Source organism: Staurois parvus, unplaced genomic scaffold, assembly GCF_062004578.1.
Source record: "Staurois parvus isolate SC_StPar_1 unplaced genomic scaffold, SC_StPar_1.0 ptg000021l, whole genome shotgun sequence".
Lineage (NCBI taxonomy): Eukaryota > Metazoa > Chordata > Amphibia > Anura > Ranidae > Staurois > Staurois parvus.
The window spans coordinates 16,770,007-16,789,469 of NW_028317817.1; the positions used below are offsets into that span (position 1 = coordinate 16,770,007).

General features: G+C 39.1%; 1 protein-coding gene across 5 annotated transcripts in view; it reads right to left on the reverse strand.

The window, feature by feature from the left end:
* Nucleotides 1-19,463, reverse strand: part of KCNH8 (potassium voltage-gated channel subfamily H member 8) — a 576,797-nt gene that overhangs the window by 297,589 nt on the left and 259,745 nt on the right. For all 5 annotated transcript variants that reach the window (XM_089691130.1, XM_089691138.1, XM_089691150.1 and 2 more), the window contains exon 2: nt 5,879-6,112. In XM_089691130.1, the coding sequence (XP_089547256.1) occupies nt 5,879-6,112 (234 nt within the window). The remainder of the gene's footprint in view (nt 1-5,878; nt 6,113-19,463) is intronic.

Consider the following 19,463-nt stretch of genomic DNA (forward strand, 5'->3'; position numbering starts at 1 on the left):
ATGCCCAAGTGAAATCTGCTCGCCCATGTTAGTATCTCTGCTAGTGGAATCCAATCTTCTGGACAAACACATTACCCTAGTCTAAAGGCTTTGGAAGAGTCCGATGGCTGCAACTGCTGACTGTAAGGCAACAGCCACTAAGGCAAAAGATCCCTTCAGCAAGGTTTACAAACTTTTGTCAGAAACATCCTTAAGAACTAGAACACCATCCACTGGGCATGTATGGTTTTTATTGAAATAAGATACTGCTGCAGCCACCAAGGGCATACTACACTACTAATTCCTCCTCCATATAATATCACTGAGTGAATCTCTTTGGTGGAACAAACACCCTCTCAGGGTGAGTTCAGTCTGCATATACCACCTCTTTTTTATGTGGATGCAGGTGTAAGCCATGTACCGGGGTGGGCTCCCCAGGATACAGTGAATTCAAGAATGAGGAAAGCAACCCCAACACCAGCTTTTGCCACAACAGAATTTTACTTAGATGTGGCAAATAAGCATAACCACAAATGCTGGAAACATACAATAAATTTACATACACCCAGCCCAAAGGCTGAGACCCTTGTGCTGCACAGCACGGCGCCTTCTGATGAATGAAGGTAGAAAGTGAACCAATTTACCTACTGGCGGGCACAAATAAGCTGCCACACCTTACCTGTTATTACCCTAAAAGAGCAAGAATCAGTGTATGGGTGTACGGTATGGGCTAGCCTGCGGTGCAGCACAACAGCTTACAATCTTACAAAAATTTACAGTATTCCCCCTCCCATAACTGGTCCTGTAGCACGTGCCTGAGTATTCCTTCTGAGCAAAACGCCAGTCTGGCTTGAGTTTGTAGGATTTTATCAGCTCTCCAATGTGAAATGTCACTTTAAGTTGTGGAGTCCTTCCAATAATCAGTAACAACACTTGTGGCCTGACACAAACAGAGACCCTAACTAACTAACTATAGGCCTGGACTCAGTCTCAAGGCACCAACACTGAAATGAGGTGCGTGCACGATCTTACCGACCTGGGTCTGCTTTGCAACAGAACTCTGAACAGAACAAATGTCTCTCCAACAAGCATGCGGTCTTGCCGTATATGTTGCTTAGTTCCTCTGCTCTCATCAGCCTTCCTGGCAGCAATCTCATCAGCATTCCTGGCACCATTCTCATCAGCTTCCTGGCATCAATCTTTGGTTACTGAGGGACGCTTTCACACCTGGATGTCATCAGATTCTCAGCTCACACGGCCCCTTATTCACCATGCTCCAAAACATGGCTTCTCTCCCTCCTTCCTGTTCTCTCCAACTCTGTGTGCAAAACCCCACCTCTTCATGAATATACAAATATCTATGCAGTCTGAGGCTGTGTTAGAAAAACAGTGACATCTTGTGGCTAAACCGCAGAATGTCAGTCAAAACATTAATTTACTTCCACACAAACAGTGTTCAAACAATGAGAGCTGTTTCCCCATCTCACACAAGGATAAAGAATGGAGATCTTCAAGCTACCCCCATGACTCCAGTGATGGAACCCTCTGAAATAAAAACAACTTCAGATTTGTGCACACCAAATCAGAGAAAACTGACAAAGCCTTTCTGAGTCTGAGTCAAAACCTGACCATGGGGCTCTTCAGGTGCAGAATCATCCAAAGAAGAATCGTCCACTTCCACCTCTTCCAGCCCACCATCGTCCACTTCTGTCTCATCCTCCATGAAATCCTCTTCCATATAAAAAGTAGAGAGGAGGAGAAGGGGGGATGCCTGTGCTTGTGACTAGCCTGGCTCGCATTGGCAAGCATGCTAGTAAGCTGCTGTTTTATTCCAACTAAATCAGACAACAAATCATCCTTTGTCACAAATGAATCAAAAGCAGGTGCCTCAGAGGTAGCTGAAATACCTGGAAAAGGAAGGGGCTCATAATAATTGGAAACACCCAGATCCCTAGTAAAAGCTTTACCAGGGGGCTATGTCTAGTATCTTCCCAACCTGATGAAAGTATCTGAAAACCTTCTGCTCCCTATATTTCCCCCTCTTCACCATCCATAGACGTATGGCTTGCTGATCTCAATGTAATGTGCCAAGCTAGCAATCCCAGTCAGCTGGAAGGACACTGTGCAAAAACAACAATGTGCTGATTACCCTAGGGGACAACTCAGCTGTCAATGTCTCCCCCAGCTGGTTTACTTATATGACCTGTGATACAGTCTCTGAAACCGAAGAGCTTGCTCTCTGCCCCCATATGATGCCTCCATCTTTGCATTGACCACTGCTGCCCCTGTCTTTCCCTTGCTTCAGCACATCCATGGCTGATTCCACTACTGTCCAGCTTATACATATTCCATCAATATGGCCACCGCCATAAAGCCCCACCTCTACTGATGTCATAGCCGTGTGCCGCACATGCATGCAGCCTGAACTGCCAGGTGGGCCAACCACACATTGTGCAGCCTGAAGCAATAAATAGGGTGATCAGAATTAAACAGCACTCCCACTCCACCCCATCATGGACCTCATAGTGTGCCCAGAGTTCAGTTGGATAAAAAACAAAAGCAGTGAGGCAGACAAAACAGGGAAACAAAAAAAATAAAAATAACACAGCAGCACAGTACATTCCCTGCCAGAACAACTAGGTAGAAAACATGCATACACTTTTCTGTATCTAAGATCAAAGGGAGAAAAGGGGGGGCACATCGATGTTAGCAGTACCAGAAAATTACCAGGACACTTACCATTCCTGCAACAGGACAAATCTCTTACCTCATGGGTCCAATCTTCACCCATTATTGTGAACTGTGCCTTATAGGGCCCTCAGGGACTTGATCCCCAAGCTGATATTGAAAGAATTGCTTGAGAATCTGGTACCATTATGCAGAGAATTGCACAGCAGTGACCCTCACTTTCAGTCACTGGGAAAAACCAATCACAGGTTGCTGTTGCATAAACCAATGTGTAAGTAACTAATGACTATGACTATGACTAATAAGGCTGCTCTGTCCCATGATGTAGGATAAAGTAAAAGTGGTATATTGTTTGCATGCAAGCTGCTCAGGTGGACTGATCTCCCACCTGACTGTATCTGCATAGTTCCAGTAGCATATCTGCATAGTTCCAGTAGCAATAACACTCCAAAGAGCTAGCAGCATGACTCAGGATGAGCATCTCGTCTTTTCACCTAGGTAGTTAACCAGTAACAATGTGAAAATCTTTTTAGCTATCTGTAATAGAGCATTCATCTCACTGACCACAAATACAAGGGGCAGTCTTCCCCCAAATGACCACCAAGTTAAGGGTAAAACATCCTTCCATCCTCTCACTACCAATAGAAGGGGGTCTTTCTTTCATCGACTACCAATGCAAGTGGCATTTTTTGACTGACCACCAATTTCAGGATTTCTCATTTACCACCAATGTAAGGGGGAACTACAATGTTTACAATGTGTAATTATTTTCTGTCCATTTTTTTATTAATTTATTTCAATGCTTATTAATGAAAATAACTTTGGTGTGTAGAGGAATGGGTTTTTTAAAAAAATTATGCATCTTGGAAGTTAATTCAATGTATGCCTCAGTGAAACTGAAGTGTAAATCCTTTGGCAGGTGAAGAAGTAAACATATACTTTATCTATTTTACTGTGTATTTAGCCATAGGCTGTGAGGCTCACTTTTAATTTCTTTGTAGTCCCTGTCAAGTTTAGTATGGTGGTATAAAGAATAAGATTAAAATGTACTTGACACTGTGACTTTAAAGTGATTATCACTAAATGGTATTCATTTAGTCTAGACTAATAGAAAGACTGCGTATTATAGGTGTAGTTGAAGATTTACATATACAGTCAGGTCCATAAATATTGGGACATTGACACAATTCTAACATTTTTGGCTCTATACACCACCACAATGGATTTGAAATGAAACGAACAAGATGTGCTTTAACTGCAGACTGTCGGCTTTAATTTGAGGGTATTTACATCCAAATCAGGTGAACGGTGTAGGAATTACAACAGTTTGCATATGTGCTTCCCACTTGTTAAGGGACCAAAAGTAATGGGACAATTGGCTTCTCAGCTGTTCCATGGCCAGGTGTGTGTTATTACCTCATTATCCCATTTACAATGAGCAGATAAAAGGTCCAGAGTTAATTTCAAGTGTGCTATTTGCATTTGGAATCTGTTGCTGTCAACTCTCAAGATGCGATCCAAAGAGCTGTCACTATCAGTGAAGCAAGCCATCATTAGGCTAAAAAAACAAAACAAACTCATCAGAGAGATAGCAAAAACATTAGGCGTGGCCAAAACAACTGTTTGGAACATTCTTAAAAAGAAGGAACGCACCGGTGAGCTCAGCAACACCAAAAGACCCGGAAGACCACGGAAAACAACTGTGGTGGATGACCGAAGAATTCTTTCCCTGGTGAAGAAAACACCCTTCACAACAGTTGGCCAGATCAAGAACACTCTCCAGGAGGTAGGTGTATGTGTGTCAAAGTCAACAATACAGAGAAGACTTCACCAGAGTGAATACAGAGGGTTCACCACAAGATGTAAACCATTGGTGAGCCTCAAAAACAGGAAGGCCAGATTAGAGTTTGCCAAACGACATCTAAAAAAGCCTTCACAGTTCTGGAACAACATCCTATGGACAGATGAGACCAAGATCAACTTGTACCAGAGTGATGGGAAGAGAAGAGTATGGAGAAGGAAAGGAACTGCTCATGATCCTAAGCATACCACCTCATCAGTGAAGCATGGTGGTGGTAGTGTCATGGCGTGGTCATGTATGGCTGCCAATGGAACTGGTTCTCTTGTATTTATTGATGATGTGACTGCTGACAAAAGCAGCAGGATGAATTCTGAAGTGTTTTGGGCAATATTATCTGCTCATATTCAGCCAAATGCTTCAGAACTCATTGGATGCCGCTTCACAGTGCAGATAGACAATGACCCAAAGCATACTGCAAAAGCAACCAAAGAGTTTTTTAAGGGAAAGAAGTGGAATGTTATGCAATGGCCAAGTCAATCACCTGACCTGAATCCGATTGAGCATGCATTTCACTTGCTGATGACAAAACTGAAGGGAAAATGCCCCAAGAATAAGCAGGAACTGAAGACAGTTGCAGTAGAGGACTGGCAGAGCATCACCAGGGATGAAACCCAGCATCTGGTGATGTCTATGCGTTCCAGACTTCAGGCTGTAATTGACTGCAAAGGATTTGCAACCAAGTATTAAAAAGTGAAAGTTTGATTTATGATTATTATTCTGTCCCATTACTTTTGGTCCCTTAATAAGTGGGAGGCACATATGCAAACTGTTGTAATTCCTACACCATTCACCTGATATGGATGTAAATACCATCAAATTAAAGCTGACAGTCTGCAGTTAAAGCACATCTTGTTCGTTTCATTTCAAATCCATTGTGGTGGTGTACAGAGCCAAAAATGTTAGAATTGTGTCAATGTCCCAATATTTATGGACCTGACTGTATTACCTGTAAACCCCTAAATCACATCATTGTTATCAGTAGCAGAAGAATGAATGGTTCTTGCAATGTAACATTCTTGATGTAATACTATACACATTTCATTCAGGCTTCTGCTCTTATCTTTATGCAACATACAATTTCAGTAAGTGTGACCTAATAAATAATAAAGGTTACATTTACAGGTAAATAAATGTTTACCACAGGCCTATTCATTAGGCTGTATATATCAACACTGACCTTTCTACTCATTTGGTTATTATAGCTAAATTATGGCTGGGAATAACAACAAGTGTGGAGGCAGGAGAGCATCTATTCCGTCCTCTGCTGAAATGGCATTTCTCAAACCTCCAAGGCACTTAACAATAAAAACAATACAGGAGAACCTTAAAGAGAAAAAAAAAATCACTTACCATTCTTCTTGTAAAACATGATTTCTCCCTTGAATTCACTCTTTTCCTCTAGTGACATTTCAATTTCAAGTGTTGTCTGTTCATTTGTTTCAGCACCATATAAAAATTTACAGCTGCAACTCTTCTGCATGACTTCCGTTCGTGCAAACCCAGCAAGTTCACAGAAGCCATCTGAACAGTAAACTATAGGGAATCCCTTAGCCACCTGAGCATTTGCAAGAATGAAGTTACTGTCTGTAAAACAAATGCAGAATGAAAAATATATATATATATAATATGTATCAAAGAACACATTTTGTATGTCACATTTGTTATGGTGGCAACACAATTCCCCTATCGAGATATGCTTATGCATGCATCAATATGCTACCTCTCATGCAAGCACACTAATACAATTGCTGGTTTATAATAGTGTTCTCTAGAGACTTAGTAAGAACATAGGTTGAAGTGTGAAAAAGTAGCTTGCAATCTGCTGTGTACAAATAGCCTCAAAACAGCATACCCGCTTTACAGGTGCATTTCAATAAATTAGAATATAATCAAAAATGTATTTCAGTAATTCAGTTCAAAAAGTGAAACTCAGATATTATATAGATTCATTACACACAGAGTGCTATATTTTGAGCATTTCCTGCTTTTAAGTTTGATGATTATGGCTTAAAGCTAGTGAAAACCCAAAATTCAGTAACTTCAGAAAATGTAAATATTACAAAAGACTAATAAAAAAAGGATTTTTATACAGAAATGTTGGCTTACTGAAAAGTATATCCACGTACAGTATAGTATGCACTCAATACTGGTCGGGGCTCCTTTTGCATGAATTACTGCATGAATGCAGCGTGGCATGGAGGCAATCAGTCCATGGCAATGCTGAGGTGTTATGGAAGCCCAGGTTGCTTTGATAGCAGCCTTCAGCTTGTCTGCATTGTTGGGTCTGGTGTCTCTCATCTTCCTCTTGACAATACCCCACAGATACTCTATGGGGTTTAGTTCAGGTGAGTTTGCTGGCCAATCAAGCACAGTGCTACCATGATCATTAAACCAGGTACTGGCACTTTTGGCACTGTGGGCAGGTGCCAAGTATTGCTGGAAAATGAAATCAGCATCTCCATAAAGCTTGTAAGCAGAGGGAAGCATGAAGTGCTCTAGAATTTTCTGGTAGAGGGCTGTGCTGACATTGGACTTGATAAAATACAGTGGACCAACACCAGCAGATGACATGGCTCCCCAAATCATCACTTACTGTGGAACCTTCACAATGGACCTCATGCAACTTGGATTCTGTGCCTCTCCACTCTTCCTCCAGACTCTGGGAACTTGATTTCCAAATGAAATTCAAAATTTACTTTCATCTGATAAGAGGACTTTGGACTGCTGAGCAACAGTCCAGTCCTTTTTCTCCTTAGCCCAGGTAAGAAGCTTCTGACATTTCTGGTTCAAGAGTGGCTTGACACAAGGAATGCAACAGTTGTAGTCCATGTCCTGGATAGGTCTGTGTGTGGTGGCTCTTGAAGCACTGACACCAGCCTAATCCTCTGCTTGTGATACTCTCTCAAATTCTTGAATGGCCTTTGCTTCACAATCCTCTCAAGGCTGTGGTTATCCCTGATGCTTGTGCATCTTTTTCTCCCACACTTTTTCCTTCCACTAAACATTCCACTAATATGCTTGGATACAGCATTCTGTGAACAGCAAGCTTCCTTAGCAATTACCTTTTGTGACTTACCCTCTTTGTGGAGGGTGTCAATGACTGTCTTCTGGGCAACAGTCAAGTCAGCAGTCTTCCCTATCATTGTTTAACCTAATGAATCAAACTGAGAGACCATTCTAAGGCTCCTTTCACAGCAACGTGCTTTTTGCAGAAATGCACTACAGTCTATTTAATATGGTTTCCTATGGAAAATGTTCTCATCTACGCTTTTTTTGACCTGCTGCATTTTCAGAAAGGGTCAGGAATGTTTTTTTTATAAAGCGAAAAGCAGCATTTTTGCTACAATAGATTTCAATGGAGAACCTGCATAAATGCATGGTATTGCATTTTTGCTACATTTTGCATTTGTATTCTGCCCAGCAAAAAAAAAATTCCACTTTAAAAAAAAAAAGAAAGCTGAACAATATGCAAAACATGGTAAAAAAGTGTCAAAAATGATAAAAACTGCAAAAAGCACTGCAAAATGGACAAAAAGCAAACTGCATAGGCATGAACGGAGCCTAATGCAGGCCATAGATGGGTCGAAAATCGGCCGATTTTTCGGCCGAAAATCAAATCGGCCGATTTCACTGTTCAACAGGTAAAAAGTTTTGGGCATAAAATTAGCTAATCTTACATAATTTTGGGGTGCTGAAAACGAAAATGACCCTAAAAAATGTTGATTGGCTCTAGTTTCCATGATATATTCACCCATCTAATGACGTAAGCCATTCAAAATTATGATGCAACTTCAGCTGCATATTGCGCAATTGATACTGGTGACCAATAGAAAATTGCATGTATACTGAGATGATGCAATATTAGCCTTTAATTGCATCACTTCACTGCATAAAAGCTGCAGTATCTGTAGCTGATTGTAGTTCGACAGCGTCTTTACATTTCGTTTTATGCTTATATAGGCTACTCAGTAATGCCTCGAACTTGTGTGAATAAAGCAGATAATTTCTGCTATATCTGCGATGAAATAACTTTTATTTCACAAAAAAGGAGGATAACAGGAATGATTAAGAAAGCCTACAACTTGTATTTTGGCTGCAAGATAGGAGACCAGGACAAGAGCTGGGCACCACATATATGCTGCAATTCTTGTGGGACGGCACTGGAGCAATGGTTGAATGGAAAAAAGGCATCTATGCCTTTCGCTGTGCCAATGATTTGGAGAGAGCCAACAGATCATGTTAGTAATTGTTACTTTTGTATGGTGCCTCCAATTGTAAAAGGGCTAAATAAGAAGAAAAAGTTATCTGTGCACTATCCAAATATTCCATCGGCAATACGTCCAGTTCCTCATGGAGAGGGGCTACCAATTCCTAAAGCACCAGAATCCTTCGTGGTTGAGTCAAGTGAGGAAGAACCTGAAGCGTGTAGTCACGTGCAGTTGTAAGAGATAGCCCTTTCCTCGAATACAAGAGAAAAGCCAAGAGAAGCAAAACCGACACAAACTGAAGACAAAACTAGTGAGAATCCTAAGTATTAAAATGATTCAACTTAGCTTATGGCTATAATTTTTCTTGGTAATCCTATGCAATATATTATGCCATTTAGGCTTTGTTATGTAGTCAATATCACTTGCTTTATATTTGTGGAAAGACATCTATCTATATAATTATTGTGCATTATGTAGTCATTACGCCTATAGTAGAAAACTTTCCGTTTACAGAAAAACTAGAGCCAATTGACAAATTTCATTGTTATATTTGAACTCAGAATGTGAAATTCATTAAGAAATGGATCCTTTTGTTTCCAAAACTGGCAAAAAATAAAAATTTGTTGAACAATGTTTTCGGATCGTTAGTGGGCTATTTGTTCGGCCGTTTTTTGGTATTTTGGCCGTTTTTTTTAAATCGGGAAAGTTGGAAAAAAATCGGCCGATTTTCACGGCAATAATGGGCTAATCGGCCGATTTTTTACCGATAAAAAATCTGCGCATGAGCAGTGACCTGCAAGAGGAAGACAAAAAGAAGAAAAAGAAGAAGAAGAGGATGAAGATGATGAAGAGGAAGAAGAAGTAGAAGAAGAGGATGATGATGATGATGATGAAGAGGAAGAAGAAGTAGAAGAAGAAGAAGTAGAAGAAGAGGATGATGATGATCAAGAGGAAGAAGAAGTAGAAGAAGAAGAAGAGGATGATGAAGAGGAAGAAGAAGTAGAAGAAGAGGATGATGATGATGATGAAGAGGAAGCAGAAGTAGAAGAAGAAGAGGATGAAGATGATGAAGAGGAAGAAGAAGTAGAAGAAGAAGAGGATGATGATGATGAAGAGGAAGAAGAAGTAGAAGAAGAGGATGATGATGATGATGAAGAGGAAGAAGAAGTAGAAGAAGAAGAAGAGGATGATGATGAATAAGAGGAAGAAGAAGTAGTAGAAGAAGAAGAAGAGGGTGAAGATGATGAAGAGGAAGAAGAAGTAGAAGAAGAGGATGATGATGAAGAAGAGGAAGAAGAAGTAGAAGAAGAAGAGGATGAAGATGATGAAGATGAAGAAGAAGTAGAAGAAGAAGAGGATGATGATGATGAAGAGGAAGAAGAAGAAGAAGAAGAGGATGATGATGAAGAAGGGGAAGAAGAAGTAGAAGAAGAAGAAGAGGATGAAGATGATGAAGAGGAAGAAGAAGTAGAAGAAGAAGAGGATGATGATGATGAAGAGGAAGAAGAAGTAGAAGAAGATGTAGAAGAAGGGGATGAAGATGATGAAGAGGAAGAAGTAGAAGAAGAAGATGATGATGATGATGAAGAGGAAGAAGAAGTAGAAGAAGAGGAGGATGATGATGAAGAGGAAGAGGAAGAAGAAGAAGAAGAAGAGGATGATGATGAAGAAGTAGAAGAAGAAGAAGAGGATGATGATGACCAAGAAGAAGAAGAAGAGGATGATGATGAAGAAAAAGAAGAAGAAGAAGAGGATGATGATGAAGAAGAAGAAGAAGAAGAGGATGATGATGAAGCAGGAGAAGAAGAAGAAGGATGAAAAATTAGAGGAATTCCAGTACGGCAAAAAGTGTCCCTGCAGAGAGCTCCGCTATTTCTTTGACAGTTCTCTGACATTTACAGCGGTTGTAACATTGTATCTATTTGTTTCTGAATAAAAACATCTGTATCCTAAATGGATACAAATAGATACATTGTTGCAATCGCTGTAAATGTCAAGGAACTGTCAGAGAACTGTCAAAGAAATAGCGGAGCTCTCTGCAGGGACACTTTTTGCCAGCTGTAGACAGGATGAAAATCGGCCGATTTTTTTTACCATTGATGGTAACGTCGGCCGCTTGAACGACCGATTTTTCGTTTTTTTAAGGAAAAATCTGCCGTTTTTCTCCCCGTCTATGGCCTGCATAAGGCTCAGGAGACCTTTACATGTGTTTTGAGTTAATTAGCTGATTAGAGTGTGACACCAGAAGTCTACAATATTGAACTTTTTCACAATATTCAAATTTTCTGAGATAATGAATTTTGTGTTTTCACTCGCTGTAAACCATAATCATCAAAGTTAAAAGAAAGAAATGCTTGAAATATCACTCTGTGTGTAATGAATCTATATAATATATGAGTTTCACTTTTTGAATTTAAATACATAAATTTTTTGATGACATTCTAATTTATTGACATGCACATGTATGTGCCCCACAGATTTCAAACTATATATCAGATAATGCACTGACATTTCTACAAAACAAACTGATCAGGGTGCTGATCAGAAAATCCATACCTCCTCCTTCTGTACTTACACTTAGTACTTTATGTAGAAGAAATTGGTCACTTTAACATTGAATCTCAAAGACTTGTAATCAATGTTGTATCCACTTCTAATGGAATTGTATTACTTATTATAGCTTTTGGTTTATATGTGCAATTTAAAAATGTTAAACTTTTAGCTGTAAAATGGCTAAAGGTACACAAAGGAAAAGTTAGATACTAAAAAACTGATGTATAGAAGCCTGTGGTTAAAGCTGAACTCCAAGCGAACAGTTAATACAAAGGGAGCTATTTTGCTTGACAATGCATATGTATTTTTGTCTACTCATTCCACAGATTTACACAGCTCTGTCAGACAGCATAGTCCTTTCTGGCAGGACAAGATACCTTATTTTTCTTTGCTCTGCTATGTAACACAAGTTTCCTCCTCAGCCCCACCCTATGACTGAACAATGAAAGGAGAAGCAGCAGGTTGGTGAGCTCATATTTTTGTCACTGTGCCCTCTCCTCCCATCAGAATGCCATATTCCCATTCTAAGTGCTGATTGCACTCAAGGCTGCAAAAAAGAACCTGATTCATATATGCATGAAATTATTTCCTAATTATATAGAGCTGCATTTACATAAGGCTTGATGAAGGCACTACAGGCAACAGGTTTTTTTAATGGCACAGACACTTTATGCAGAACCATATACTGCACATTTACAACAGCCCCTGCCCTCAGAGAGCTTAAAATATAAGCTCCTTATCTCACATACATAAACACACACATATACATACTAGGACCAATTTAGACAGAAGCCAGTTAACTTATAAATATACCTTTGGAGTGTGAGGGTGAGCACATGCAAACTCCAAACATATGGGGGTTTATTTACTAAAGCTGCAGAGTCCAAAATCAGACTCCCTTCTGCATAGAAACCAATCAGCTTCTAACCTCAGCTTGTTCAATGAAGCTTTGGCAATGAAACCGGGAAGCTGATTGGTTTCTATGCAGAAGGGAGTCTGATTTTGGACTCTCCAGCTTTAGTAAATAAACCCCATGGTGTCCTTTGCTTGGACTTATGCAGGCCATAGACGGGTCGTTTATCAGCTGAATTTTTGTTCGCACAAAAAATCTGTCGATATTCACGCCGTTAGTGGGACCAGTCTGTCGGCCATTTTTTGCGGATCTTCTCGTTTAGTTTTATCGGTCATGCTGGAAAATCCCCAAAAAACTGATGTTTTTTTGTGGACATTTGTGGGCAGCATCGGCAATGGGGCCGTTTTTTGTTTATCGGCCAAAAATTCTGCAAAAAACGGCCCGTCTATGGCCTGCCTTAAGCCGAGGACCCTAATGCTTCAAGGAACCACTAAACTTCTGTGCTTAGCAGAGCAAAAAGCAGCACTGGGAGAGAAATAAAAGAGGAAACATAAAGTACAAACAACATAAAAATAGTGCAGCGCTAAAAGTAGTGACAATAAGACAGATATAAGTCCACTAAAAGTCTTGGTCATATGGACGTGTCCAGTGACAAATGAGGATTCAGAATTGGTGATCCGTGTTGAAACGGCTGAAAAACGCACTCACCAGAAGTAAGACACATAAACGCAGTGTGCATCTAGAGCTCATGGATCCTCAATCCAGAGGGGAGTAAAGCTGGTCCGGTTACAGGAATGGTGAATCCCTCCTCTGTGGATGCAGCAACAGATCCTCCTTCTCTCGATTAGGTGTAGAATTCCTAAGGAGGAGCCTGGACGTCGAGATGCTACGCCGCCGGAGCCACGTGGAGGCCCGGCGGCCATTATTCAGAGTGTCAGGGTTAGTTTGTCTTGCTGACACATCTTTATGATACCTGCCTACTTTTGAATTGGATATCATTATTTTAATAAAGCTGCTTTTTATTACCTACTACACTATGGGTGTCCTTCCCTAAAACTCCCTTGAGGAGCTTTTGCTTGCAGAATCTTGATCTTGGAATTCTACACCTAATCGAGAGAAGGAGGATCTGTTGCTGCATCCACAGAGGAGGGATTCACCATTCCTGTAACCGGACCAGCTTTACTCCCCTCTGGATTGAGGATCCATGAGCTCTAGATGCACACTGCGTTTATGTGTCTTACTTCTGGTGAGTGCGTTTTTCAGCCGTTTCAACACGGATCACCAATTCTGAATCCTCATTTGTCACTGGACACGTCCATATGACCAAGACTTTTAGTGGACTTATATCTGTCTTATTGTCACTACTTTTAGCGCTGCACTATTTTTATGTTATTTCATTTAAGTTTATATTGGTTGCTTAGAGTGCTTAGCCGCTTTCAGGATTAGCGCTCACTGCTGTTTTTTTCTATTCGATAAAGTACAAACACTTTGAAGGACTACTAAAAAGAAGCAGCAATGCTATACTTTAATAAATATATACAGCGTATCAGGGGCAGACTGACAACTCATGGGGCCCCCGGGCAATAGGGGATCATGGGGCCCCTGTGTCCTTGCCCAAACTCAAAAAAGCCTATGAAAAAGGTACCAGGGGCATCTCATGGGGCCCCCTACTGACCCCGTGGCCCTCTGTAAAAACGCTATTGGGCATTGAGAACACATGGTTATAAATATTTCACAGTTTAAGCCAGCAGCAGGAAAAACTGCCAGATCTAAATGCAGGGAGAGCAGACGGTAGTTGTTTTGTGGACAGCTAACTATACAATTTGTAATGTGATTCTATATCTTGTCACAGCATCCAAACAACACAGTCAAAGTCATATGGTTGCAGACACATAAGAAATAACAGAAAAGATATAAACAGTTTATAAAAATATAACAAGATAATGAGAAATATATTATTAAAATATTATACAAACCATCCCCTTTCCCCTAAAATGTTTGCACTCATCATGGAACCATTAACAGAGGCTCTCAGAATACACCCTAATATCTCAGGTCTTACCACTGGGATGGTGGAACACAGAATTAGTTTATATATTGACAATGTTATATTATAGCTAACTGATAGCCAGCATCCCTTCAAGCAGTTGAAGTGGTAGCAAACTCTGTTTTTCTACTTGTACCTACACCAAGTCTATACCAAGTCTTACCTGTAGGTACTATAAATATCTCCTACACATGCACCATTTAGGAGATATTTACTTGTAAAGCAGCACAGGTGCATGTGCTCTGAAGGAATGACGTGCCTGTAATGTTCCTTCAGAGCTGTGTGCTGTAAAAAGTGAATGCAGGAGTGACATCATCGCGGCTCAGCCATTCAAGCTGAGCCTGAGAATCCGGAACAAGGATCGGGTGAAGATGGAAGCCCTGTCAGCGGTGACAGCGTGCCACTGGAGGGCTTTGTTTTAAAGTAAGTTTCACATAATGTGCTAGTATATGATGCATACAAGCACATTATGACATTGCCTTGCAGAAGAAAAGTTTTTTTATACATTACAAGATTTACTACTGCTTTAATAACTTACAGATTTAGGACAAATTTCCCTCTATAAAATCCATATTTTTTCATCTCAAATGCTAGCAATTGTTATATCAGGATATCTGAAAAACTCAATTTTCGCATCTTCAGGTTTCTTCTGAGCACCTAAATCAAATATTATATACCTAGCAATACAACTCTTCACCCCTAGTCTTTCTTTCCTCTAACTAAATTACTTAATACAGCAAATTCACCAGCAATCTAATGACCATTTGATGTCTTGGTTATCATGGGCTTGCAGAACAGTGGTAGTGAAAAAGGTCCTGCTTCCAATTATACTATACTACTTCCAAATGCCCTCCATCCATCTAACAGCTTCATATTCAAAAAGCTGCAACTTGAACTCAGCCGTTATATTTGGTGAAAAAAAAGAGCTAGAACGCTAGAACTATATCCTCTATATATCCAAAAAGACAGCAGTAATTGGAGTTCCCAATATTCTATGCTATTAATGAGCTGTAATCCTCAACCAACTTAAAAGCTGGTAATACCCTGTGTGGGATAAACAATGGGCATATATTGAATAATCCTTGATGCGTCATACTATTCAAAGCTTATTGAGAGCAATCTTAATGGAATTCCAGTGCCCGCTCTCTTCCACCATAACAACAATTACATCCACTTTTAAGTCTATAAATGCTGCCTATATAAAAATTTCCAAATCAGACCTGTGATCTGTACTTTTGAAACTCCCTAGAACATCTTACAACAGATCTATCTGTTACCACTTTAGGACTTCAGACTATAGGCCAAATATACAAAGAGAGCATATTTAGGTAATTTTCAGATTTGCAACAATATGATCTTCCTAATAGAGACTTCTATAAATAACCTCAACTCACACATGTATCATTTTCCGCACCTCTGGAAGAGTCTTTTCTACTTATTGAGGTTCTTTCGTTTTATACAAACCTCTTCAGCCAACATAAAGGTATTTTCTATTGCTATCAAGTACTTACCTACCCACTGCAAATGGGTGAAACACATTCTAGGCACATTTGGAATAAACTTAACACAAATATTCCAAATCATTAACACAAATATTCCAAATCATTCAATGGTATAATTCCAGACACCTTCTCTCAAATTACTGCACCATTCATATTACACCATACAGTGTCTATCATGGATAAACCCCCATCTACATGTTGCTGAAATTTTGGAGATAAAAGCTTCTCCACATTTGGTGGACCTACCTCAAGATCTTCCCATTTTGGGAATTCTTTTTCATATCCACATTAACAAAGTTCAATACTGAATATGAATATGGCTCTACTCATTTAAACAATGAGCTTTGGCCTTATAAATACCAGTCATTTATTACACACTGCCTGATTGCAGCCAGGAAAACCATAGCTGAAGTACAGAACCAAGAAGTGTAACCAGACAATGCAATATGTTTAAAAAAAAAAAATTCCTGTTTTTCTTTAAAGGGACAGTATACATTTATTACATAAAATGCTAAGGAATCCTGGGTGACATAATTGACCATATATGGTCAATAATGCTCCCAGTCTTGTAATGCTAGCATTGCACTTGCATGGCAATAGTGTTACCAACAGATTCACAGTTGCATTTTTTGGGAAGACAGACATAATCTACACATATAGTATTATCTGTACCTGCAGTAAAATAAAAATGAATGCAGATACCATATCTAAACATTAAAAATCTGCAATACTTTCAATGTTTGTTCATTGTTCTTGGGTTTAGATATACTCTAATGTTATTTTAAAGAATACATGACTTCATTTACATTGCATTTGTGTTTGTATGTCTGAGTTTTGGCTTCAAAGGTTTAATATAACCTAAAAGTACAAATAGCTGTAGTTTTTCTACATTTTGAACTGCCTACAAAAAATACTCTATAAAAAAGGGATGTTGGCTACACATAGAATTTAAAAGGCCCAATATATAGCCACTTTATAACCTTCCTGTCTTGTGCTCATTTTCCATAGCCAAAGAAATACAAAACATTAATCTAAAGAAAATTTTATTTAGCCATGTATATTGTATATAAGCTATAAATCAGGGAGGATGCTATGGGTTGAAGATTATTTTGACATCTGCAGTGATTTTGTTACCATGAGTTAGCATAATAAGTTTGACATCAGTTTTTCCAGATAATTAAACTGATAGTGGGATTAGCACTGCTTTCACTGCAGTGGAAATTGTGGCTTCTTTATGATCTAAATTGAATGAATCTAATGTGGCAGTTAACAGCCAAAGGGAATTCTTTGCCTCTTTCAACCTCTGTTAAAGAATACATTTCTTACAGGTTTGTCAGTACATCACAGAAAGAAAATCTTATTTAAAAATTGTAATATGATGTAAATTGGTATTATGAGATACAATATTTTGGATGGGTGTTGGGATAATTGCTTAGGCCAAAATAACACTAGCTACATAGCTTAATTGTGCACATGCTGGGTAGTTTTTTTATTGTGTTACTAAGTGAGAAAAAAGACGTAGTCTTGATTGTAACTGAACATTTCCATTTGAAAATTGATTATGTGATGTCTCAGTTGTTCATCCTCATACATATTTTACATTTTTAATGCATTACCACAGTTTACTAACACTGATTATAAGTGCAAATATTAGGGCAGAAAACACACAAAGAACTAACATGGTAAGCAGTATTTTTTGTTTAATATAATTTATAAAATACTTTTATATATGCATGGATTGAGCCATCTTATTTCCATTTACAGATATCAGTTAAATCCAGTTATAACTGTATAATATAAATCTATAATTAGAATTTACCAAAGTAAGGTCTCACTAGTAGCCATTTGTGGAAGGGAAGGAGAAAAAAGACTAAAGGCCAGTAACAGTATATCTTTTTTTCTAGCTGTCTCCTGTATCAGAATGACAAAATTAACCAAAATTACAGGTCTAAGGGACTGTATAGTCTTCTCAATATTTTTTTTATATATACTGTTAAAAGAAATATGCTTGGAGTAAATAATCTCATTAATGTATATATATTTTTTTATAAAAATGTCTCTTTGAATAATTTATAATTAAATGGTCATTATTATTAAATTCGACACCCTGCTTAGAAGTGCTACATAGTATTTTGCTTTATTGCTCTTTTTAAGTAAGTCTAGGAGTTGGCAAACTTATTAAAACCAATGCACTCTCTGTGAAACTAATATGCAGTATATCAACAGTTGCTGAATAGTTAGGCATAGTCTTTGTAATATGCAATCCTCTCTGCCTCTAGAGGCTAATCTACAAATCTCTACATTTATTATAATCAGAAAATATCAACAACAAAATCACATTCTAAACTACTTTAATGGATAGCTGAGAAAGTAGATCATTCTTCTGCTCATTTGACTTTATGACCTGGAAAAAGCATGCAGCCCATTGCGTCTGAAAAGTCTGAACAACTTTCCTACCTGCTTTTTTTCACGTCACTTACTAGGTACCAGGGGCGGACTGACAACTCATGGGGCCCCCGGGCAATATGGGAACATGGGGCCCCTGTGTCCTTGCTGAAATTCAAAAAAGCCTATGAAAAAGGTACCAGGGGCATCTAATGGGGCCCCCTACTGACCCTGGGCCCTCGGGCAGTGCCCAAGTTTCCAAATGGTCAGTCTGCCCCTGCTAGGTACTGAACGCAAAGGTAACTAAAATACATAAAGCATCATTTACTCAAAGTGTCTGGCCAGCTCCAAAAAAATCCAAATGAATGGTCCCTATGATAAAAGAGCTATTATAAAAGCAGCCTGTATCTCCAATCTTTACTCTGTTCTAGCATTGCAGCCTCCACCAAACTTTCAACATATGACAGTTCCAGAAGTGTGGGATACCTGTTTCACACACCATATGCTATAGCTCCAACCTTTATCCCCTACTGCACTGCAGTGTCCTGCTGATTAGGGACAGAAACTATAGAACATGGCAGGGGCACAGGAAACTGACACTCCCAGAAGTGTTTAAAGTTAAATAGGTGAATTGCACTGAATTAATCTGCCTGGGGTTGGTTCAAAAAAAGTTTTGCATATTCCTGATGTAAAATTTTGACCCAAATGTTGTGACTTAAAAAATTTGTAAATGTAACGTAACTCTTGATAGCTGTGACATCACTTCAGTGGAAGGAAGGTAAAAGATGTGCCACTGCCACAAAACATGCTACCTGACAGGTAAGTAAAATAGTACTTCTACTGCAGGGAACTTTCAGCAAGAAATGTTCACAGCCGGAGATAGTCACTTTAGGTAAATAACATTCTATCTATTTCAGTTCAGTGTCTGCACATTTGATACAAGTTAAATACATTTGGCTATCCTATAAAATGTTCACTATGAAGAAAAATAAGATGCCAAACTCTTTGACCTAATCCAATCCAATTATTGTACAGACTTATAAAAAGACGTGTATTACTAGCTTCAAAAATAAATACTTAGTACATATAGATGGGCAGCACAGTGGCTTAATGATTAGCACTTCCGCCTGGCAGTACTAGGATCATTCGTTTGAATCCCAACCACGGCACCTGCCTGGAGTTTGCATGTTCTCCCTGTGCCTGCATGGGGGTACTCCGGTTTCCTCCCACACTCCAATAAGTTAGGGACCATAGATTGTACGCCCCTTGAGGGCTATAGAGACTGATGTGAATGTACAATATATATGTAAAGCACTGCGTAAATTGACAGCACTATAAAAGTACCTGAAATAAATAAAAATATATCACTTTTGCTGAAGGCATGCAT